Source organism: Mugil cephalus, chromosome 2 (genome assembly GCF_022458985.1).
Source record: "Mugil cephalus isolate CIBA_MC_2020 chromosome 2, CIBA_Mcephalus_1.1, whole genome shotgun sequence".
Classification (NCBI taxonomy): Eukaryota; Metazoa; Chordata; class Actinopteri; order Mugiliformes; family Mugilidae; genus Mugil; species Mugil cephalus.
Window position 1 is genome coordinate 30085299 of NC_061771.1, and position 25202 is coordinate 30110500.

The window sequence follows — 25202 nt, forward strand, 5'->3', positions numbered from 1 at the left end:
ATGGCAGAAAGTTGAACAGAAAACACAAGGCTGTCAACTTAAGGGACTATTTGATTCAAAAAGAAAAAGAATAAAAAAATGCAATAAAAAAGAACCAAATGCAAAATGCTGAGATCCTGGAATAAAGACAGGAGACGGTCATTTGTTCATGTGTGACAAACAGCAGCTTTATTCATCATGTGAAGCTTCAGTTTGTTCTCCCATTAAATCAGTAAAGTCTGATCAATGACTCTTGTTCAGTGATTTCATGCACAGATTCACTTCATCCACACAATCAGTTAGTTGGACTCAGAATATCAGCTATGTACAATCAGATAATGACTGATGTCCTGATTGATGATGATCATGATCACTACAGTTGACATGAGCTCGTCTCTTCATCCATTTCATCAACAACAACAACAACAACAACAACAACAACAACAACATGTGGTCTCCAAACCACTCAGTGGAAATGTAATTGTAGATTTCTTTCTTTCCAAAGTCAGAACTAAATCTCTGTGATAAAGGAAGGTCTGCTGGTTTCTCTGTTGAGGCCCATGCAGCGGAAGAGGAACAACAACATACAAACACGTCAACACACAAATGTTGATGAGACGTTCAGAGCACAGACAAGTTCAGATTCTCATGTGGACAAATGTCAGTTTATGTGAATCAAAGTCATGGTGAGCAGTGAGAGCCTCCGTGGCTAAACAGACACAGGAAGGAGCGCCACCCAAACAAAGTCCAACATCAAGCAAACAACAAACCAGGAGACCACAAAGTACCGCCCACAAAGTGTGACTGACAGCTGATCTCTGAGCAGTGAAGACATGACACAACAATGAGCTCTCAGCTACAACCATGGAGACCAAATCACCTGGAGACTAGAAGACACATTTTAACCAACTGTCCCTGAAGAGACTTCTGTCTATTTCACTTTCATCAACTCAGCAGTGTCTCCAACATCATAAAATAACCCAAGTCCAGCATAGAGAGGCTGAGTGAATGGGGTCTGGACTCTGTGGAGGAGAGTCATGGTTTCAGAGACGCTGTAGAAAGACAGAAGACCTGCTCTGTGATCCAGGTACACTCCTACTCTGGAGGAACCAGGACCTGAGACGGGAGTTTGGACTTTGTTGTGGAAAAATATGTAACTGTTTCTGTAACAACGTAATGACCAAGATTTGTCATTGAAACCAAATCTACATTCATTCCCTGCTCTGCTGATATTCTTGTATGCGACTGCTACATAAACTCCTCCTCTCCACTCCACCTCCCAGTAACAACGTCCAGTCAGACTCTCTCTACTCAGGACCTGCCAATTAGCAGTGAATCTGTCTGGATGATCAGAATAAGACTGATGTTGTTTCATAAATGTAACTTTTCTGTTCCCCTCAGATAATAACAGACGTGTGTTTGCTGTGTTTGGATCCAGTGTGATTTCACATGAATATTTCCAGAATTCATCTCTGGTCTTTGGCTCTGGTTGTGGCAGTAAAACATCCACTTCAGTCACTGTCACTGAGATGTTTGTCCATGTCTCTCTCAGAATGTCCTGTAGTTTCTCTCTGGTCTCTGTCACAGCTGCTTTCACGCCATCAAAGTTCCTCAGAGGACGAATCTTGATGCTGGATGAGTGTGTAGACTCACTGGGTGGTGGCAGTGAGGGGTAGTTGTGTAGAAACTGGTTGTGATCCTCTGTGTTTAAGAGCTGCTTCAGCTCGGAGCCTTTCCTCTCCAGCTCAGTGATCTGCTGCTCCAGCTTCTCCTCAACATCTTTGACTCGACTCTCTTCAGTTTCCTGCTGGGATCTGACCAGCTGCTCCACATCAGAGCTTCTTTTCTGGAGGAGACGGATCATCTCAGTGAAGATCTCCCGACTGTCCTCCACTGTTTTATCAGCAGAGTGAGCCATGGCCTTCAGCTCCTGTCTAAGCAGCTCCACGTCTTTGCGTCTCTCCTGGATCGTCTGCTGGATGTTTTCTAGCATCACCTCCACCTCCTTCTGCTTCTCAGTCCTTTCTGCTGCAGCTGAGACTGTGTCGTGGCCTTTATGTTCATCCACAGAGCAGAGATAACAGATACTCTGCTGATCAGTACGACAGAACATCTTCATCACCTCATCATGACGAGAGCAGATGTTCTCCTGGAGCTTCTTGGAGGGCTCCACCAGCTTGTGTTTCTTTAATGGAGCTACATCATAGTGAGGTTGGAGGTGTTTCTCACAGTAAGAAACCAAACAGACCAGACAGGACTTGAAGGCTTTCAGCTTCCTCCCAGTGCAGACATCACAGGCCACATCTTCAGGTCCAGCATAGCAGTGATCAGCTGGAGCAGCTTGGAGTCCAGTCTTCTTCAGCTGCTCCACTAACTCTGCTAACATGGTGTTTTTCTCCAGGACAGGCCTCGGTATGAAAGTCTTCCTGCACTGAGGGCAGCTGTAGATTCCCTTCTGGTCTTCTTCATCCCAGTGGCTTTTAATACAGTTCATGCAGTAGTTGTGTCCACAGGGAATAGACACAGGATCCTTCAGTGGATCCAGACAGATGGAACAAGAGAAGGTTTCTCTGTCCAGCTGAACTCCTTTCTGCTCCATTTCACCTCTCAGTGTCGACGACTGTGTGAGTTTCTGTTTGCTAGAAGTGAAACTAGTCTGAGCTCTGATCTGAACAACATGTGATTGTACAGTGAATGGAGCCTGTCAGCTCTCACACTTCACCACATGCTGCTTACACCCATCTTCAATGTAGAGATCTAAAGGGGAGGGAACAAGGAGACATGAGGAAATATGAGTGGAGCTGCTCCAGGAAGAGGGAGGAGTTATCAGACTCTGACTTGTTCCAGGAAGAGGAGCAGACGACAAAACTAATCACAATAAAATCCACATCATTCATGGTCATAGACGCCACAGACGTGTTACAGTTACACACACATTGCTCTTATTATCCTGACATTTATTCACTAGTGCTGAACAACCAAGAGTCCTGGAAGAGATTTTCCACGTTAACGTTGAACGTTTAAAGGAGCCAATGTTAAAACTCTTGATTTGATCTGATTTCCTGATCTGAATGAATGACCTACCATCAGTCAGGTAAATAATCTACAGTGAATACAAACGGTCAGAGCCTACTTACTTGTTTGTAGCTGCACGGAGGAACTGCTTCACTTCACGGCAGGAAAAGAAAAAATGTTTCAGAGGAGGAAGTAGCTGCAGGTTTGAACCTGGATCAATAGTTGCATCATAAAACTAAACACGTGACAAAGAAGGAGGGACTGTGTTTATTTCCTGGTCGGCAGTAGTGAAGGGAAGTCTTTTATTTTGTTCTAATTCAACAATTATGAATGATTTATGTGTTGAAATGTGATTTTATCATTCACTGTTTATTTCATTTCTATTGTTTAACGTTTGAATCAAAGTTTTAAATGAACAACTGAGCCACAGCAAACAAATCAAATTAATTCAGGCCAAAGTCTGAACATCATGACACTTTAGATGAAAAAACTGAACTGATTTTCTTTGTTTTCTTACTGATGTATGTGAATATCTGAGGATTGAAGCTTTAATCAACCTTTGTTGTACTTAAAAGAAATGTTAATCCCTGAACTGATTTTCTTTGTTTTCCTTGTGGTGTTAATTTTGTAGCGAGGCAATATCTGGGTCTTTTTCTTGCCTCTCCAATTATCTTCATGAATATAAAACTATAAATTACTTTTCTGACAGTGTGAATCCTGTCTGGCGCCCAACGTTGATATTTTGTGTGTTTGGAGGAGAACTGATTAAAAAAAGAAACAATGATCCCCCTGTAAAAACACAGGGCCTCCGTCGGCCAACATCCTCCGACTCCTTCAGAAGACACAACAGGAAGAGCCGACACTCCAGAGGGAGCCTATCGGGTCTCTTGGCCGGGGAACAGCTGACATGGCGTTGCTTCGGCCTGTGTCCGAGGCATCTGGTCAGCGGTGTTGAGACGAGCCTTGAGCTTCCATGTCAACGGTGCGGCTGCAGAGATCCGGGCTTCCCTCCTTCCTCGTGGTCATTGGGGCCCTTTGTCCTCTGGATGAGAGAGGATGTTGAAGGCCATCACCAGAGAGCCTCTATTTAAAACCTCGGCTCCTGCTGTGACGTTACGCCATCGTGACGTCGCCGCCTTTGACGTCATTCAAATCCGTCGTTTCCATAGCAACTAACACTCGTTAATTTGATGACATTAGACTCGACAACATATAAAAAGACTTACATCTTGACTTGAACTTTAACACCAATGACTGTGACTTCACTCGGACTTGAATCCACATGTTGAAAAAGTGCATTAATCAATTTATTTCACATCAGTGAACAACTCAACCCTCCTCCTCCTCCTCCTCCTCCTCCTCCTCGTGTCTCGCCTGCGTGTGAACAACTTACAACTTTAAACTTTGGTCAGAGATCCAAAGCTAACAATGCACCTGGAGCCGATAACATCAGTGGTCGGGTCCTCAGTCACTGTGCGGACCAGTTAGTGAGTGTCTTCCAGAAACTGTTCCAGACCTCCATCAGCACAGAAACTGTCCTCAAATGTTGGAAACACTCAACCATCATCCCCATTCCCAAGAGAAGCCCCCCCAGGGCCCTGAACGACCTGCGCCCAGTGGCCCTCTGCTCCCAGGTGATGAAGGCTATGGAGAGGCTATTCAGGCAACACATTCTCATTCTGACCAACTCACAACTCGACCCGCTCCAATTTGCACATCAAAGCCGCAAAGGTGTCGGCGATGCCAAAGCCTTCATCATCGACACCATCCACAGACACCTGGAGCTTCCCAACACCTCCACCAGACTCCTGTTTGCTGACTTCTCCTCGGCCTTCAACACCCTGCAACCGCACATCCTGGCAGAGAGACTCCAGCAGAACTTCAACTTGAGCAGCCAGCTCATCCTCTGGATCCTGGACTTTCTGACCAACCAACAATAACCTGTCTGATCTCCTCACCACCTCCACTGGCTCCCCACAAGGCTGTGTGCTTTCTCCGCTGCTCTTCATCCTGTACACCGACGAAGTGCAGATCAACGCACCCCAACTGTCACCTGGTGAAGTTTGCTGACGACACAGTTCTCCTGTCCCTCCTGTCCGGTCCCTCCCTCCACCATGGACCCGCTCTGCAGCAGTTCACAGAGTGGTGTGACTCTTCCTGCCTGGAGCTGAATGTCAGCAAAACGAGGGAGATGGTGGTGACCTTCTCCAGCAGCCAAAGGGAACTGGCGGCAGCTGTCACCACTATGGTCCACGGTTCTCCGGTCGAGACAGTTGGGGAATACAGATACCTGGGAACCATCCTGCACTGCCAACTGAGGTTCTCTTCCAACACCGAAGGGATCCTGAGGAAGTGCCACCAGAGGATGAACCTACGAAGGAAACTGAACTCTTTTTCTGTCAGTAAGAACATATTGCTGACATTCTATTACACATTCGTTGAAAGTGTTTTAACTTTCTCCATGTGCTGCTGGTATCACTCCGTAACTGTTCAGGATAGGAACCGCCTGCATAACATTGTCAAGGTGTGTTGTAAGACTATTGGACTCCCTGCTCACCACCTGAGCACTGTGTACGAGCAGCAGGCGAGCGGCCTGGCTCGTCGAATTCTCAAGGACTCAACTCATGCTCTGTTTCCGGCATTTGAGCTGCTGCCGTCTGGTCGCAGGTTCCGATGTCCGGCCTGTAAGACCCAGAGGAGGAGAGCAACCTTTGTTCCCAATGTTATTCTCCTCCTGAACTCTAAGAACTGTACGACGGTTACAATAACTTAAGCCTCCTGTGTTACACTCAAGTGCAACATCACATGACCTCTTGTGCAATACTACTATGTCACTTTAACTTCAATGTCACTTTTAATTTTAATTTTTTAACCACGTCTCACTTTATTTATTTATTTGTCATACTTTATCTGCTGTTTTACAGTTTTTTTTTTACATATTGGTCTTGATATTATTTTCCACAATCCATCTCTCTCCTGTTACTGGCAGCAGACCTGCCATTGTAATATAATATGCAGTTTTTTTACTCACTTTTGCAATTTTTATCCTTTTTGTTATTTATTCTCCTGCTCTTATTTTATGTACCGCTCTTCGCCCTCCTAATTATTCAGTTTTTATCAGCTTATTTGTGCATTTACGTTCTTACAAATCTTGTACTGATTTGTAATTGATGACTAAAAACCAAAATGCCAATTTGTTGTTTTTTAAATAACCAACACCACAGCCGATTCAATTATTGAGGTCCAGATACCTGGCTGGCAGAGAAAGAAATATTCCCTATACATTAAAAAAAAAAATCATAGATATTTTAAGCTTAGATTAAGACATAAAATAATATAGTACACGAAATATAATACAGTAACTTAAACAATGTTATTGTATATACTCGGTCATTGAGTCAGTAAACCAGTTGAGTCTCTGTAATGACGATTAAAATCCAGCAGGTGTCAGTATTGAGCAACACAGTGACACAGCACCGATACAGTATCAAACACAGTTTGAGTAATGTGCCGCAACGCTTCACGAGGCCTCATCTACCCATCACTATACCTGTAACGGTGAAATCATCTCAGGGACATTTTATATTCCGGTAGGATGCTGAAAGGTTTTCAACTTTATATTTCGCTCCACGACACATATCTTCTGAAACTGCAAGTTTCTTTTTTATTTTAGATTTATTTCAGATCAAGCTTTTATCTAGAAAATACCAGACCATGTTTGAGGCTAAGCCAAAGGAGAACAGTTTGTGTCTGATCTGGAAAAAGGTGCAAATTAACTTGAGAGGATGGACTAAAACAAAGTGTGAAGCCTGTGTGGGATTCTACAACAAATATCTGTTGTCCTGCTTCTCACTTTCTGCTCTTTATCCTGCGTTTAAATAGACAGGACGTCTGCAGAGTTCCTGCTGTTCAGGATCAGCCTCCTTCTACATGTAAGTATTTAAATGCATGAGAAAGAATTTTAAATGTTCACCGAGCTCCACAGGAACAGGTGGAGTCTTCAGTCCAGTTACAATGAACTTAACATCTACCAAGGTTTACAACACAAAGACACAGCGTTAACAGCCTCCATCAACTACATCTATACTGCTGAAGGGACACACACACAACACACAGATCACAACATGTTTCAGTCTTTCTCTGTAGGAAATGCAGAGATGATTAAATTAGAGGAACCCAGAATGTCCACAGTGACCCTCCAGGGTTAAAAAGAGTCATGTAGAAACTGACCCTGTCACTCCCTGTGGGTTCATCAGTTCTTCACGCGACAGCTGATACACGAGAGCCAGGCCCATGCAGTCTCCCAGGACGATGACCACAGTATTGCAGCGGTCACTTAAAGGCCACAAAACACACGAGGATCATAGACACAGACATTACACAATGTTCCTCAGTTAGAAAATCTCATCTGAATCATGTCAGCTGACGTTGGCATCATCAGATGCTCCACACTCAATCTAAACTGCATGAATGTGTCTGAGACTAAGACTCAGTCTAACACATTATTTTATTTTGTGTGTGTTCACACATAAATAGACATTTAGTCGTCACTGAAGTCATTTCTTAAAGGCGCCCTGCTGAGTTTCATAGATTTTTAAAAGAACAGAAGCTATATTTACATTCAGTGTTTCTCACACAGGCTTAATAAAAGATGGACGTAGCCACCGACTCTGAACTGGAGCCAATGTGTAAGTAGCAAAGTATAAAACCACTGAGGGTCATTGGGTTAGAATCCCATTCACAAACCTTCAACAAACTTCTCACGTCAAACACTGAGTCAGCGTTTTCCCTGCAGTACTTTGATGCCATTAGTTACATTCACTTCCTTTTCACAGTTGTTACATAATGAAGGAGATGTTGAGCCTCAAAGACAAGAACGTTTGAGGGAGAGTCTGGTTTCCCTGACATGTGAGGTCCCATGTGACTGACAAGCCGCTGGGTGGAGGCATCAGCGCTAACCACCGAGCCACAAGATCACCACACTGAAATGGATGAACTGGTTCCTCAGAGGGTTTCGGGAGCCTGTCAGAAACCTGTGAAGGAAACTTTGGTGAGACCTCAGTCAAACATTTCACACACTCAGTCATATAATCATCGGTCCACATCAGAGCCACTTTGTGTGGGGTCAAAGGTGGACTTGCTCCTGTGGACATAGGCCGACCCATTAATACCTCATGAGGCCTTAGTCCTGTTGTGGTATTTGAAGTACTACTACCCTCATGCCAGGAGGAATATAAGATGAGAATGTAGGTGGGAGGTCAACCACTGGCTACCACCATCTGTGGCGGCCGTCGGTCTGTCCAGCTGACCTTGTAGACCCTGTTTTGTCTGTGGAAGGAACACAAACAAGACTAGGTCAAAGAGACCTGTTTAACATGATATAATAATGAAGTTTTTCCTTCACATTATAGCAGTAAATTAGAACCAGTGGAGAAAGGCCGTCCTAGCTGCACCAGAGCACTATGTGCTATAGCGTTAAAAGGGACAGCTCACATCACACGAGGACAGGACATCACAGTACACACAAACCACGTGGTGACAAGCTACATTTCCAGCCAAAAGTTCACCCCAAGCCAACAAAGGACCAGTAAAACGCAGGAAACATTGCTCCAATCAAATCAAATCACACTTTATTTATACAACACTTTTCATGCAAAGAAGAAAACGCAACAAGAACCAGTGGTTATTTGAGTCACTGTTGCCTTTCTATCATCTCCAACCAGTTTGCCCATTCTCCTCTGACCTCTCACATCAACAAGGCATTTTCATCCACACAACAGCCGCTCACTGGACATTGTCTCTTTTTCGGACCATTCTCTGTAAACCCTAGAGATGGTTGTGTGTGAAAATCCCAGTAGATCAGTTTCTGAAACACTCAGACCAGCCCGTCTGGCACCAACAACCAGACCACGTTCAAAGTCACTTAGATCCTCTTTCTTCCTCATTCTGATGCTCAGTTTGAACTTCAACAAGTTGTCATGATTAACCTCTACATGCCAAAATGCAGTGAATTGCAGCAACGTGATTGGCTGATTATCTATTTGTGTTAACAAGCAATCGAAAGCAGCAAGTGAGTGTGTTGTCATGCAGTGTTTCAACAAGTGGCAACAGCTACATCTCAAAAAATTACAATATCGTGAAAAAGTTCAGTATTTTGTCACTTCAGAAAGTGAAACTCATATATTATCTAGATTCATTACACATGAGTGAAATATTTCAAGCCTTTGTGTGTTGTAATCTTCATGATCATGGCTCACAGTGTCAGGGTTGTAGAGGGTGAGGTAGGACCCAAATGCAGGACAGTTGAGGAGGAGGCACTGAATCCGGGATAAAGAGGTTTTTAATGAAAACAAACAGGAACAAAAAGCGCTGCGTGCGGCAGGTAATCCAACATGTAAAAATCAAAGAAAGAATCATGGACGTGGTGCGGAGACAACATCAGAAAGTAACATCAACCATGAGACGAGGAACAAAGGGAAAGTAGGGCCATAAATACACAAGAGGGCTCAGGGACGACAAGACACAGGTGAGACAGATCAGGGCAATGACACCTGGAGAAACCGATTAACAATCAAGGGACACACACGAGGAAACACAGACAGGAAATCTGAAACTTAACAAAATAAAACGGGAAACTCAAAACATGATACAGGACGTAATCATGACACACAGATAATGAAAAAACACAGTGTCTCAGAAAATTAGAATATTACATGAGATTGATAAAAAATATATATTTTTTTATTTTCATTTTTTTTTTTTTAAATACAATACATACAATACAAACATGAACAACAAAGAAGACACGAACAATGTGTATTTGTGTGTGTGTGTGTGTGTGTGTGTGTGTGTGTGTGGGACCTATCACAACCTGCATGTTCACCAGTCAACACAACAACACAGGAACAATAATAATCATCACATTGTTGTCCATACTATAGCAAGGATATACAATGAACACACGAAGCAAAACAATGCCTCCATCAATAAGCAGCAAACAAAGAAAGCAATAATGATAATAAACAAAACAAACAAAACCAACAGACACAAAACAACCAACAATTCTAGCGACAGCAACCACTGAAAGTGAAGGACAGTGAGAGACAGTGGAGGGGGAGGAGGAAGGATTTGTTTGATTTGTTTATTCAGTCTATTCCTAATCACTTCAATGTGGTTTCCCGGGCCCCCGCTGACCCACCGGGAACCAGCCCGAGGGCCCCCGCACCCTCCAGCCCCTGCCCCCCGCCCCCCACCGGGGCCCGCGTGTTTGTTTGTTGTTTGTTTGTAGTTGCTGATGTTGCCTGTTTGTATTTGTGAATGAATGTAGTGCATTAAAAACAGGGCGTGTGTGATGCATTAAAAAACAAGATGGAGGTTGCCGTGCCCGCCGCCTGCATGCGAGCCTTCCAGGGCAGAGAGGGGAAGGGCCAGAGGCTGGGAGCAGCCAAGACACCCCAGGCAAGGGTCCATCGGGTGCAGCCCCACAGGGACCCGAGGCCTTAATATTAGCAGGTAGCAAATATAGTCACAGTAATAGTAACCATCATATTTATATCTGTCGCTCCTCCTCCCCCTCATTTGCTATAGGGTTAGTTGGTTATTATAATAATAATAATGGAAATAGCATTAACAATAACGACAGCAAGGAATTATTGGAGAGAGGCAGTGGAAGGAGAAAAATAAGAGAGAAAAACTAAAAATGTAGAGGAACATTGGTAAACTATAATTTATTAGTGAAGATACTATCTACATAAAACAATATCATACAATAACTGGAGCTACAGGTGTGTTTTTGTGGTAAGATGCAGAGACTTGATGTAATGATATTGATGCTTCTAGTGGAATTGGCTCTCAGGCATCATGAGGGACTGTTTTGTGAAGAGAAAATGAGTGGTGACCAAATAGACAGAGATTCTTTTGCAAGCTGTTGATTGAAGTCTTCCATTGAGATGTAGTCGGATAAGAGATTTTTCCAGTGAGTTATGTTTATGAATGTGGACATGGACTAAATGACAAATCTTGGTCATTACGTCGTTACACAAACAGTTATGAATTTCACCACAACAACGTCCAAACTCCCGTCTCAGGTCCTGGTTCCTCCAGAGTAGGAGTGTACCTGGATCACAGAGCAGGTCTTCTGTCTTTCTACAGCGTCTCTGAAACCATGACTCTCCTCCACAGAGTCCAGACCACATTCACTCAGCCTCTCTATGCTGGACTCTGGTTATTTAAATATGTTGGATCCACTGCTGAGTTGATTAAAGTAAAATAGACAGAAGTCTCTTCAGGGACAGTTGGTTAAAATGTGTCTTCTAGTCTCCAGGTGATTTGGTCTCCATGGTTGTAGCTGAGAGCCCATTGCCACCAGGGTGGCAGTAGTCTGAGGGCCCCAGGAAGGGTAGACAGAGCCTGTATCAGGCTTGCACTACACTGGTCAAAGGAGGAAGGCTACCAACACCTGCTGCATGTGTGGAAAGCACTGAACTAATGTAACTGTTGTCCTACTGTGATTTGCAGCTCCCAACTTTGTTATGACACACAAAAAAAAAAAAAAAAGGACATTGTTAGGTCATGGCGACGAGTGGGTTCATCATGATCTCTGCATTGACCTAGGTGTCTGTGTGTGTGTGTGTGTGTGTGTGTGTGTCTTTGCATGCATGTGTGTAATTTAGGGTTTTCCAACTATATCATTTATCCTGTTGCTTGAAAGACAGAGAGATCTCTGAAGGTGAAAAAAGCCAAAGTGCAGCTTGCAGTAGTTGTTTCTATGGATTTTCAATGGGTCTTAATGGGAGTGATTTTATTTTTTAATCGGGCACTACAAAAAAAATAAAAACCCATCAAAATCAATGTTGCTACTAATAATTGACATGTCCAAGGCTCTACTAACCCCCCTAATAAAAATCCACTTTTTTTTTTTATGTTTGGAAATATTTCAGTTTTTTGTGTATTATTCACCAGTGTTTGTGATGACCTGAGTCACACCCCCTATGGTGTCCTGTGACCCCTCTCTTACACTGAATGAGAAGGTGATCCTAAACTTTTCATCACAAATTTAAAAACTTCATTGAAAAGGGAGGTGGTCCCGCAGAGGTCCAGCAGAGACATAATTGTGGCATTATTGTGAATAAACTCTGGTCTCGTTGATCATCTTTCACGTTATTCATGATCCATCTATTCATGATCAGCGCCACTGCTAATGCTACCACTGCTGCTTCCGCTCGTCATTATTGCTGACTGGCTTTGAATGAGGGGTTGCAGGTGGCTCTGGCTGCCTTCGTCCCTGTAAACGCAGACCGTTTTCCTCCTACGTGTCACTGAGGCCTTTCAGGTTCAAAAATATAGAATCGGGTGCAATCAGTCTCTGCCAGTTTTGATGCTTTGTTCTGGATTGTATGTAGTGGTTGTGGTTGGTTGTATGATAGAAGGACTTTGATCACTGTTGAGGGTGATGCACCATGTTTGCCACAGAGGGCTTTAAGGTTGAGTCTGTTGTTTGCATGTTCCAGGCTGTTGATGCTTTTGGTCCAGGTCATGTTGTTTGGAAAGTCAGTTTGATCATGGTGACAAGCGCGATCTTCCAGGGTGAGGGGAAGTGTCCAGTGTGGCTTTTTTTCACAAGGCTTAGGAGTGTGTTTACGGGAATTTTTGACCATTCTTCCAGAAGCACTTTTGTGAGATCAGACACTGATGTTGGATGAGAAGGCAAGTTTTGGCTCCACCCGTTCCATGAAGCTCTCTGCGTACTGTTATTGAGAAAACTGTTCAGTTATTTGGCTGGGTGAGCAAATAGGTACCGTATGTACACATTATTGTGTATAATTTCATCACTGCGCACGGATCCTTAACTTGTTGTGATGTTGGCATCACTTCCTTGTTAGTATAGTGGACAGTATCTCCGCCTGTCACGTGGAAGACCGGGGTTCGATTCCCCGACGGGGAGTTTACATGTTATTGCTTGAACAAGACATTGTTATTTTCACACTCCTAAAACCACTGCCACTGCTATTCATGATGTAATACATATAGTTAGGTTTTATTATTTTAATTTAAGCTACTTTGTAATTAATTAATTTTAATTTATTTTATTGATTGGATTAACTCTAATTAGCCTAAAGATGATTATTTTGTATTTTGGTCTGTCTGATTGAACGCTTGTGTTAACAAATAAATCAGACGTTACTCAACAGTTACTCAGTACTTGAGTAGTTTTTTCACCAAGTACTTTTATTTACTCTTACTCAGGTAATTATTTGGATGACTGCTTTTTACTTTTACTTGAGTCATGTTATTCTGAAGTAACAGTACTTTTACTTGAGTACAATTTTTGTCAACTCTACCCACCTCTGTAAACGACTGTTCGAGGCCAAAGAGCAAAATGCAGTATCACTTCTGTCCACAGTGTGGCGCTGTTCATCTGCAGAAACATGCTGAGAATAAGGCGGCTACATAACTCATTCATCAGACATTATTAAACACATGAACATACAGAAAATTACTCATTACTACTACTATTACTACTGTGGCGTCCCACAAGGTTCGGTTTTGGGGCCGAAACTTTTTATTTCATATGTCAATGACATTTGTGAAGTTTCTAAATTGTTACGGTTCATTTTGTTTGCAGACGACACAAATTTCTACTGTTCGGGAAACAACTTAGAAACATTATCTGAAAATACTGAGAGTGAAATGATGAAACTTCAAATAATTTGGTCTGATGAAAATAAGTTATTGTTAAATCTGATAAAAACTAAGTTTATGTTTTTGTGTAAAAGAAGTAAAGATGAAGTTTCATTATACAGTGATGGAGTTAATATTGAGAAGGTATCAGAGTTTAGGTTGTTGTGAATCATAATGGATGAAAACCTGACATGGAAGTCACATGTATCATATGTTAAAAAAGTCAAGTATGTTTTAGTTTTTAAAACAATGAGAATGTTGTACTGTTCACTTATATTGCCTCTCTTGAGTTATTGTGCAGAAGTGTGGTAAATATAAATGAGCAATATAATGCCTTTGTTCTTATTGCTGAAAACATCTGAATTGTCCACAAAGTTAAATTTAGAGACACACCAATAGTTTATTTATTACATCAGGGTTATTGAAACTCACAGAGATGATAGAACTTCAGACATTACTAATTATGTTCAAAGCCAAAATCAGAGTTTAACCAGAAAACCTGCAAAAGCTGTTTGTGTTCACTTCAGAAGATGAAAATCATAGAAGAAGATTTGATTTTAAGCACCAAGTTGCTCAGACTACTTTAAAACAAATGTGCATTTTGGTTGTTTGAGTAAAAACATGGAATTAACTACAGGATTTAAAAAATGTATGAATGTAGAAAAAAACTGGATGTTAATGATGAATTGTTTTGAGCTTGTAAATTTGTACTTGTATGGGTTATTGTTTATTTTTTGTTTGGTTTATTTGTGTTGTTGGTGTAGTAGGCTACCGAAAATCTATTTTTTCTTTTAACTGTTCAAGTAGAGGTCAGAAAAATATAAGAAACATTTTATTGTTGCTGCTCCTTTTCAATCATGGAGCTGTTGATAAATAAATAAAACCACAGTTAACACACATGTCAAAGACGCATGAAGGATGGTTTAATTCAATGGAAGCACAAGTCAGTGACTTGACCTTATTCTGCACTTAGATCAACATATACTAAGTATTAGTACTTTGTGGCAGAAAGTAGTAAAACGTATACTGAACAAGTAAAAGCTTTAGTATTAAAGTATCAGTATAAGTCTTAGTATTAAGGTACTTAGTCTTAGACTTTTTACTTTTCAGTGTAAGTCAAGTATACTTCACTATACTATTCTTAAGTATATAAAATATAGCAGCATATAAAAAGTAAACTTCATGTATTCTGCCTCAGGTTCAGTATAAAATAATTATACTTGTAGTACCCGTGAATAAAGTACTTTTTGCTGAGGGGAGTCTAAAACTCCAAACTGTCCTCCTCCCACCAGACCAGTCTCCTCGTCTACTGAGGCTTTCAAAAGTCAACTTGTAAAGAAGTTTAACTCAACTGTAGCTCAGCTCAGAGACTGTAAATGTTCACGGTGTCTCTGAGTGTAAATCTCTCTGTCCTGATGGAGTCTGAAGGCTGCCAAAGGCTCAGTCAACTTTCTTTATGTCTTCCTGCAGTTAAACGTCACAGCAGGTGAACAAGTGAAACGTGATGAAGACCACAAGAGGGCGCCTTCATCCTGCTCACCAGGGATGTAGTGGAGGTTAAAGCTCCTCAACTCACTTTGTCCACAGTCTGACTTCATCACATGTTATCAGGGAGATCAAATCACATTTAGAAGCTGTCAAATGATCTGGTGCGTTCAGGTCCTGTGGGATAAAAGGCCACTTTTACACATCCACTCATGTCCACATCTGTCTGGACTCTGTTTCTGTTGTTTTACCTGTTGATCAGAACATGTTCAAGTTCTCATTAAAGTTAAATCATTTCATATGATGCACGTCACTACTTCTTTGTCAGCTCCACATTTTCTCCACAGACTTTGTTTGAGATCCTGGAATAAAGACAGGAGACGGTCATTTGTTCATGTGTGACAAACAGCAGCTTTATTCATCATGTGAAGCTTCAGTTTGTTCTCCCATTAAATCAGTAAAGTCTGATCAATGACTCTTGTTCAGTCATTTCATGCACAGATTCACTTCATCCACACAATCAGTTAGTTGGACTCAGAATATCAGCTATGTACAATCAGATAATGACTGATGTCCTGATTGATGATGATCATGATCACTACAGTTGACATGAGCTCGTCTCTTCATCCATTTCAACAACAACAACAACAACAACAACAACAACATGTGGTCTCCAAACCACTCAGTGGAAATGTAATTGTAGATTTCTTTCATTCCGAAGTCAGAACTAAATCTCTGTGATAAAGGAAGGTCTGCTGGTTTCTCTGTTGAGGCCCATGCAGCGGAAGAGGAACAACAACATACAAACACATCAACACAAATGTTGATGAGACGTTCAGAGCACAGACAAGTTCAGATTCTCATGTGGACAAATGTCAGTTTATGTGAATCAAAGTCATGGTGAGCAGTGAGAGCCTCCGTGGCTAAACAGACACAGGAAGGAGCGCCACCCAAACAAAGTCCAACATCAAGCAAACAACAAACCAGGAGACGACAAAGTACCGCCCACAAAGTGTGACTGACAGCTGATCTCTGAGCAGTGAAGACATGACACAACAATGAGCTCTCAGCTACAACCATGGAGACCAAACCACCTGGAGACTAGAAGACACATTTTAACCAACTGTCCCTGAAGAGACTTCTGTCTATTTCACTTTCATCAACTCAGCAGTGTCTCCAACATGATGAGGTAACCAGAGTCCAGCATAGAGAGGCTGAGTGAATGTGGTCTGGACTCTGTGGAGGAGAGTCATGGTTTCAGAGACGCTGTAGAAAGACAGAAGACCTGCTCTGTGATCCAGGTACACTCCTACTCTGGAGGAACCAGGACCTGAGACGGGAGTTTGGACTTTGTTGTGGTAAAATGTGTAACTGTTTGTGTAACAACGTAATGACCAAGATTTGTCATTGGATCCAAACAAACATTCATATGACTCTCCTGCTCTGCTGATATTCTTGTATGCGACTACTACATCAACTACTCCTCCTCTCCTCTCCACCTCCCAGTAACAACGTCCAGTCAGACTCTCTCTACTCAGGACCTGACTCCAATAGGTGAATCTGTCTGGATGATCAGAATAAGACTGAGGTTGATTCATTCTTGTTACTTTTCTGTTTCCTTCAGATAATAACAGACGTGTGTTTGCTGTGTTTGGATCCAGTGTGATTTCACATGAATATTTCCTGAATTCATGTCTGGTCTTTGGCTCTGGTTGTGGCAGTAAAACATCCACTTCAGTCACTGTCACTGAGATGTTTGTCCATGTCTCTCTCAGAATGTCCTGTAGTTTTCTCTCTGGTCTCTGTCACAGCTGCTTTCACGCCATCAAAGTTCCTCAGAGGACGAATCTTGATGCTGGATGAGTGTGTAGACTCACTGGGTGGTGGCAGTGAGGGGTAGTTGTGTAGAAACTGGTTGTGATCCTCTGTCTTTAAGAGCTGCTTCAGCTCGGAGCCTTTCCTCTCCAGCTCAGTGATCTGCTGCTCCAGCTTCTCCTCAACATCTTTTGACTCGACTCACTTCAGTTTCCTGCTGGGATCTGACCAGCTGCTCCACATCAGAGCTTCTTTTCTGGAGGAGACGGATCATCTCAGTGAAGATCTCCCGACTGTCCTCCACTGTTTTATCAGCAGAGTGAGCCATGGCCTTCAGCTCCTGTCTAAGCAGCTCCACGTCTTTGCGTCTCTCCTCGATTGTCTGCTCGATGTTTTCTAGCATCACCTCCACCTCCTTCTGCTTCTCAGTCCTTTCTGCTGCAGCTGAGACTGTGTCATGGCCTTTATGTTCATCCACAGAGCAGAGATAACAGATACTCTGCTGATCAGTACGACAGAACATCTTCATCACCTCATCATGACGAGAGCAGATGTTCTCCTGGAGCTTCTTGGAGGGCTCCACCAGCTTGTGTTTCTTTAATGGAGCTGCATCATAGTGAGGTTGGAGGTGTTTCTCACAGTAAGAGGCTAAACAGACCAGACAGGACTTGAAGGCTTTCAGCTTCCTCCCAGTGCAGAAGTCACAGGCCACATCTTCAGGTCCAGCATAGCAGTGATCAGCTGGAGCTGCTTGGAGTCCAGTCTTCTTCAGCTGCTCCACTAACTCTGCTAACATGGTGTTTTTCTCCAGGACAGGCCTCGGTATGAAAGTCTTCCTGCACTGAGGGCAGCTGTAGATTCCCTTCTGGTCTTCTTCATCCCAGTGGCTTTTAATACAGTTCATGCAGTAGCTGTGTCCACAGGAAGTAGTCACAGGATCCTTCAGTGGATCCAGACAGATGGAACAAGAGAAGGTTTCTCTGTCCAGCTGAACTCCTTTCTGCTCCATTTCACCTCTCAGTGTCGACGACTGTGTGAGTTTCTGTTTGCTAGAAGTGAAACTAGTCTGAGCTCTGATCTGAACAACATGTGATTGTACAGTGAATGGAGCCTGTCAGCTCTCACACTTCACCACATGCTGCTTACACCCATCTTCAATGTAGAGATCTAAAGGGGAGGGAACAAGGAGACATGAGGAAATATGAGTGGAGCTGCTCCAGGAAGAGGGAGGAGTTATCAGACTCTGACTTGTTCCAGGAAGAGGAGCAGACGACAAAACTAATCACAATAAAATCCACATCATTCATGGTCATAGACGCCACAGACGTGTTACAGTTACACACACATTGCTCTTATTATCCTGACATTTATTAACTAGTGCTGAACAACCAAGAGTCCTGGAAGAGATTTTCCACGTTAACGTCGAACGTTTAAAGGAGCCAATGTTAAAACTCTTGATTTGATCTGATTTCCTGATCTGAATGAATGACCTACCATCAGTCAGGTAAATAATCTACAGTCAGTGCATTTACATGCAGAACTTAATCCAGCTATGCCCAACATTCGACTTTCTTACTACAGTCCTTGTCCCAGTTTACATGCAGCGCAAGAAAATCGAATAACTGTTCTCTTCGTCCACACTAGGTGGCGATACGTGTCTTTTCAGCAGGTTAATACCACGTTAATACGGCCTGATTTCCAGTTGAGCTATTACGTTACATAATAACATTATCCAATTGAAAAATGCAATTTACTGTATACATGCCAGAGAAAATCGAATTCCAATCGTATTATCTGGGTGTCTCAATGGGATAATAAGAACTCTGATTTTAATCGGAGTAATGTGTTTACATGCACTTAGGTTCTCCTCTTAAGACAATAATTCGTTTTTTTCATGTGCATGTAAACGCACTGAGTGAATACAAACGGTCAGAGCCTACTTACTTGTTTGTAGCTGCACGGAGGAACTGCTTCACTTCACAGCAGGAAAAGAAAAAATGTTTCAGAGCAGGAAGTAGCTGCAGGTTTGAACCTGGATCAACAGTTGCATCATAAAACTAAACACGTGACAAAGAAGGAGGGACTGTGTTTATTTCCTGGTCGGCAGTAGTGAAGGGAAGTCTTTTATTTTGTTCTAATTCAACAATTATGAATGACTTGTGTGTTGAAATGTGATTTTATCATTCACTGTTTATTTCATTTCTATTGTTTAACATTTTAATCAAAGCTTTAAATGAACAACTGAGCCACAGCAAACAAATCAAATCAATTTTGGCCAAAGTCTGAACATCATGACACTTTAGTTAAAAGTCTTTAGTGCAGGTTGGAGTTAATACCAGATGCCTCAGCTTGGACGTCCAGTTTTCACTCAGTTCTTCTCCTTTTCCAACACCTTCACATTTAAATCCAGCTCCCCCGTCTCTCTTGGGCTTCATGCTTACCTGGCCTGGACCGCAACAGATATGAAACACTTTGGGGTCTTTCTCAGGCCCAGACTCACAAAATACACAAAAATAAAAAATAAATTTGTTTTCTAATAATGCAGTTGTGGTTTCGTGAACCATTGAATTGAACTGTACATCATCCACTATTCTTTTCTCTTTTTTTGATCAACATCCTTTTTGATTGTTTGGGTGTAAATAAAGGGTATTTTTAGAATCCACCTATATGAGGCTGTAACTATGGAACTAAAACCATAGGTTGCATTTCATTTTCTTCTAAAGACAGTTTATCTTGTTTTGGTGGTCGAATAATAAAGTAATGTAACCAATCTGGATCATTAAACCAGTTTTATGACTTGTTATCATAGTATAAAGCGGCCGTTGCTAAACTTTGAACCTGAACCCAACCTACCTTCATAACTCTAAATCTGCGAACCATAAATGAACCTCTGGAGGAACTCCCAGGTCAGACAGGAGATATAATCCTTCTATCATGTCCTGGGCTCCTTCCGGGGGGACCTGCCCAGAACCCCTCTAATGGGAGGCGTCTGGGAGGCATCCTCACCAGATGCCCAAACCACCTCAACTGACTCCTGTCGACGTGGAGGAGCAGCGGTTCTACTCTGAGCTCCTCCCGAGTGACCGAGCGCTTTGCCCTATCTCTAAGGCTGAGCCAAACCACCCTGCCAAGGTCAAGTCTCTGTAGTAAAACATCGTGATCAACAGAGTCAAATGCAGCATCTAACAGGACGAGGACAGAGACAAGTCCATTGTCTAAAGCCATGAGGAGATTGTTAGTACATTTAACTGGACCTGTTTGTGTTCCATGGTCAACTCTAAAACCTGAAACTCTTCAAACCATTTACTGCTTAAATGGTCACAAAAGGAAGGTCCGATATTGGTCTTCAGTTCATTTTCAATAACAGCAATCTTTAAAGACTGAGGTACATAACCTGTTAATAAAGACACACCAATCTGGTTTAATGCAGAGGTGTTCATGAATGGAAAAAAATGGTTCTGGTGTACCTAATGAAGTGGACACTGTGTGCAAATAAATACATTTGTGATTGTCTGAGGTAAACACACATTAATGATTGACACTGACCAGGACTTGTTTTTGATCGCACTGTTAATTATTGATTCCATTTTATTGCCGAGAACGATTTATGATAAAGTCGTAAATCCAGCCATTCTGTTGTTATAAGACGACGGTGTCAGTCTGTCAACTCTTTAAATTCTTCAAGAGTCTTATTTGTAAGTTTAAACTTTTAGTTTGTGCATTAAATGTAAACTTTTCTATTGATTTAAAATAAATTTCAGTGACTAAAACTTTCAAGAAAAACTCACGGGTCCCTCTCTCACCTGGACAGAGGAATTGGTGCTGTGATTCCATTTCTGGATTTCCTTCAGTGCCTTCAACACCGTCCAGCCTCTGGTCCTCAAGGACAAACTGACAGAGATGGGAGTGGAATCACACCTGGTGACTTGGATCACAGACTACCTGACAGACAGACCTCAGTATGTGCGACTTGGGGACTGCAGATCTGACACTATGGTCAGCAGCACAGGAGCACCACAACAATCTGTGCTTTCTCCGGTCCTGTTCACCCTGTACACATCAGACTTTAGGTTCATCTCAGAGCTCTGCTCTCAGTCCAGAGAACTGATCAAGGACTTTGTGACATGGTGCGACTCCAACCACCTGCTCCTCAACACCACCAAGACCATGGAGATGGTGGTGGACTTTAGGAGAACGAGGGTGCATCCCGAGCCTGTCCTCATCAAAGGAGACTGTAATCAATCAGACTTTGTTGTTGTGCAGACTTTGGTTGGGGTGGTTCAGTTCTGATCTCAGTCTATTTACAGAAACAAACTCCACTGCACTGGCTGATATCACAGGTTAAAAGTAAAAGGTCATTAATAGGGATACATTTTATTTTCTCATTGTTTTTACATTTATGTGTGGTTTTATTTTCACAGAATAAATAAATGAATTTATTGGGCAATGCAGGTACTGAAAAAAAATCTTATTGTTGTTGGGTTTTAAAGGGGTTAATAAGGCCTTCAGCCTGTGTATCACCTTGGGAAGAATTAGGAAGTTACTTCAAGTTACTTACGCTATCTCACCATAACAATCGTTGTCTATTGCTTTGCTACAGCTTGCTCACAGACTAGGACACATTACACACACTAATATCTCACTTGCTGGAGACCAGATGAAGCTAATCGGCTACACATAGAAACTCACTGACACATGAGAGGCAGTACTCCTCCCCATTGTCTTATGGGCAGAGTCTAGGTAGAATAAGGTCACTGTACGTCCCTGAAGTGGGGCTTTTGGTTCTTTTTACCCCTAAGGTGAACTGACCAAAGCCTCAGCGCTGAAATCAATATCTATTCTCTGTGTACCAAATAAATATCCAAAACATGAGAGATTGTCGTGTGATTTGTGCGTAGGTGAACTACCCTTTCCAAACGTTATAAAGATCCTGGGTGAAGGAGAGGAAAATATCCTCCTTCACAACTTACACTGACAGAAGCATCTGAGCCATCAAAGGTTCATCAGTGGACATTTCCTCCACATACAGTCATTATTATTATTATTATGATGCTGAGTCAAAGTTCTGGTTCAGTCCTGATCGTAGTCGTCAGTGGATGAATCCCTCACAGCCTAAGGACCTGAGTAAAGACTCCCAGTATTCAGGTCGTGTTCAGGTCCTTGAACCAGAGACAGGAAGATCCACTCTGAGAATCACTAACCTGAGAGAGAGTGATTCATCTGAGTATCGCTTCAAATTCAAGACACGACGGTTTGAATGGAGAAGTGTTTTACCTGGAACAACTCTGACTGTCACAGGTACTGATGAACTCTAACTGTGTAGGTGGATGTATCTGTGCATTGAGTATTTAAACAGATGTGACATTACTGTTGTGTTGTCATGTGCAGCTCTGCAGGTGCAGGTGACCAGAATAATATCAGTCCATCAGTCTCAAACTGAGGCAGAGCTCAAGTGTCTCAGCAGCTGCAGTCCAGCTGGTCGTCTTTACGTCTGGTTCAAGAACAAACAGAGAATCAGGACACAGCAAACTTCTACTTTGACAGACAACTTTTCTCCTGGAGACACCATCTCCTGTGCTTTCAGTGGACATGAGGATTACCGCTCTCCTTCAGTCTGTGAGTTTACTTTGCTTTGAAGTTTTGTCTAATATCCCTGAAGACATGCAACTTCACAACTTCATAATTTTCTACATTTTTTAATAAAAACTACTTCAATCATCAGCGGAAGTTTGTGTCCTGAAATTAGAAGAAGAGAAGATGCAGCAGAACAGGTCCAGACCAGGACATTAGCGCCCCATGTGTCATGGAGGGATGAGGTTCTGGTGCTGGAATGCAGAGTTGGTTCATCTCCAAACATGACGATGCCCAAACATTTAAACCAAACTATTCTACTTTGGTCTCATCTGTCCACTGAAAAAAATCCCAACAGTCCTCTTATTTACTATCTTTGCTTTAATAACTGAGATACTCTGAGACTTATTCGGCTTCACTTTCATCCTAGTCCACTGCAAGTTGCTGTTTATCTTATCCAGCAGTCTGCTAGTACATGGAGCAGCTGACGTCACAGTCGTCATGTCATCCATATAGGCCCTAATTGCGGGGAGATGAAGCCCTCCATGCAGCTTTTCTCCACCTACCACCCATTTCGAGGCCCTATTAATCACCTCCATTGCCATTGTAAAGGCTAGTGGAGAGACTGTACACCCTGCCATGATGCCTACCTCCAGCTGCTCTCATGCTGTAGTATTCTCTGCTGTGGTGAAGCAGAGCTGTATATCTGCAAAATATGCTTTGACTAGACCTTTGATACTGGCTGGAACTCTAAAAAAATCAAAAGCTTCCCATAACAAACAGTGAGGTACTGAACCAAATGCTTTAGCCAGGTCTAGAAATACAACATGCAGGTCTCTCTTCTCTCGCTCAACCCATCGATTTCTATTCACACCTTTGTGTTTACTGTGTTTTTGCCAAATCACATTAATTTATTCCAGTCAAACCAATTTTTTTTTCTTTTTTCATTTCCTCATTTATAATGTTTCAACTTATAAATGTAAAGGATAAACAAGTTGGGGCCCAATACTGACCCCTGGAGGACACCACAAGCAATGTCCAAATACAGCAGTGATTACCCAAATTTACCAACTGTTGTCGCCTGTTCAGATAACTCTGATACCAGTCCCCTTATCTCATATTGAACAGTATGTTATGGTTAATTGTATCAAACACATTTTTGAAATTGATGAATAATCCTATCCGTGTTTCTTTTTTCTTTATTTTTCATTCCATTGTTGCCTGTAATGTTGATCTGTTAACCCTAAACCCATACTGACTTTCAGAAAATATTTTTTTTTCTTTCAAAAATGTATCCATTCTTTATATTTTTGAGAGTTGCTGTAGTATTAAGACACGTCTGTGGTTTGTAAAGTTGTGTTTTCTCCCAGGATTGTGTAGCGGAATGACCTTAGCAACTTTCACTTGGTTTGGAAACGTACCAGTTTGAAATGACCAATAACAGATGTGTGCTAATCCCCTCTATGGGGATGAGTATCAATAACTGGTTATATATTTTAACTATTTCATCTCATCTGTCATTGGGCGAGAGGGGGGGTCCACGCTGGACAGGTCTCCAGTCTATCACAGGGCTAACACAGAGACAAACAACCATTCACACTCACACCGAGGGTCAATTTAGAGTCACCAATCAGCCTAACTAGCATGTCTTTGGAGGTGGGAGGAAACCGGAGTATCTGGAGAAAACCCACACAGACACAGGGAGGTGGTAGTTGACACTCCTGAAATGATCAGAAATTACTTTGCTGTGTTTCCATTTTAACGCAGGTTCAGTGAAATCAGCAGTAGCTGGGTCATTAAGAGTTTTTTTTTCCTGGTCATCATTTTCCTGTCTGTCTTCCTGCTGATTAGGTGAGTAGTTCATTTTCACTGGTTCCTCAATAATGCATCTCAAACTCAGTTGTTTAGTGATTTCGTAGGATCCTTCTGTTTGTTCATTCTGCTTCTCTGCAGAAGAAAGAGATCCTGGAAACAAACCTCAGGGTCCAGACAAAAATCAAACAACAAAGCAGCCTGAGGTACAATAAACCCACACTGAAAAAAACTCTGTTCAATTTACAAGAAGAAAAATATGTACATCAGTTGCACATATTAAAGTTATGTTGACCATGAATTATTTGTGTTTAGTTTACTCACTTCTTATTTGTCCAAATAACATAAAATAGATTTAAACTGTTTCCTTCATTAATGTTCATGAAACTAACCAATGTTAAACCAACATGACTTCTTCATGTATAGTATGTTCAGTTACCCTATGCAAATCAACATGACTATTTTATTTATTTAGTTATTTATTCAGTTAACATGTGTTTTTAAATAAAGTATTTGCAGTATTTTGTTACATCAACTTAAATTGTTAAAGTGCGTCTCACACTGTTAAGATATAAAACTTCTGCATACTTTGTGTGTCTATCCTACATAAGATTAAACTATTTCTGTACATGAATCCACTAAAATAAATGAATGCAGCCAAACCAACGACCACAATTACTAACATGAAGTTCTCAAAATAAATGAGGCCATGGAGAACAACATTGTTTTCAACTAGAGATGAGTGGATGAAGCCTCATGAAGCTTCTGGTGCTTCTTCCTGATTCTACCCAAAAAAGATTTGAAGCTTCCAGTGACATCTAGTGGCCAGCTGCGTTTATAGCAGC

The 25202-nt window shown here is 41.9% G+C and overlaps 1 protein-coding gene, 1 non-coding gene and 1 pseudogene across 3 annotated transcripts; 1 reads left to right on the forward strand and 2 right to left on the reverse strand.

Annotated features, from left to right (window-relative positions):
• Positions 1-710: 710 nt before the first annotated feature.
• On the reverse strand, positions 711-3207 carry LOC125001929 (tripartite motif-containing protein 16-like). 2 transcript variants are annotated; one of them, XM_047577273.1, is made up of 3 exons: positions 3117-3207; positions 1180-2736; positions 711-1095 (listed from the first exon to the last, which is right to left on the reverse strand). In XM_047577273.1, the coding sequence occupies exons 2-3, from the start codon at positions 2576-2578 to the stop codon at positions 911-913; spliced, it is 1584 nt and encodes a 527-aa protein (XP_047433229.1). In that variant the 5' UTR covers positions 2579-2736; positions 3117-3207; the 3' UTR covers positions 711-910. The 2 variants fall into 2 exon arrangements, with proteins under 2 accessions (XP_047433229.1, XP_047433227.1); XM_047577271.1 differs by having other exon boundaries at positions 711-2736.
• Positions 3208-12865: 9658 nt separating this feature from the next.
• trnad-guc lies at positions 12866-12937 on the forward strand. Its single transcript has one exon. It is a non-coding gene; the product is annotated as a tRNA-Asp (tRNA).
• A 2609-nt stretch (positions 12938-15546) lies between these two features.
• LOC125001870 lies at positions 15547-19029 on the reverse strand (annotated as a pseudogene).
• Positions 19030-25202: the final 6173 nt, after the last annotated feature.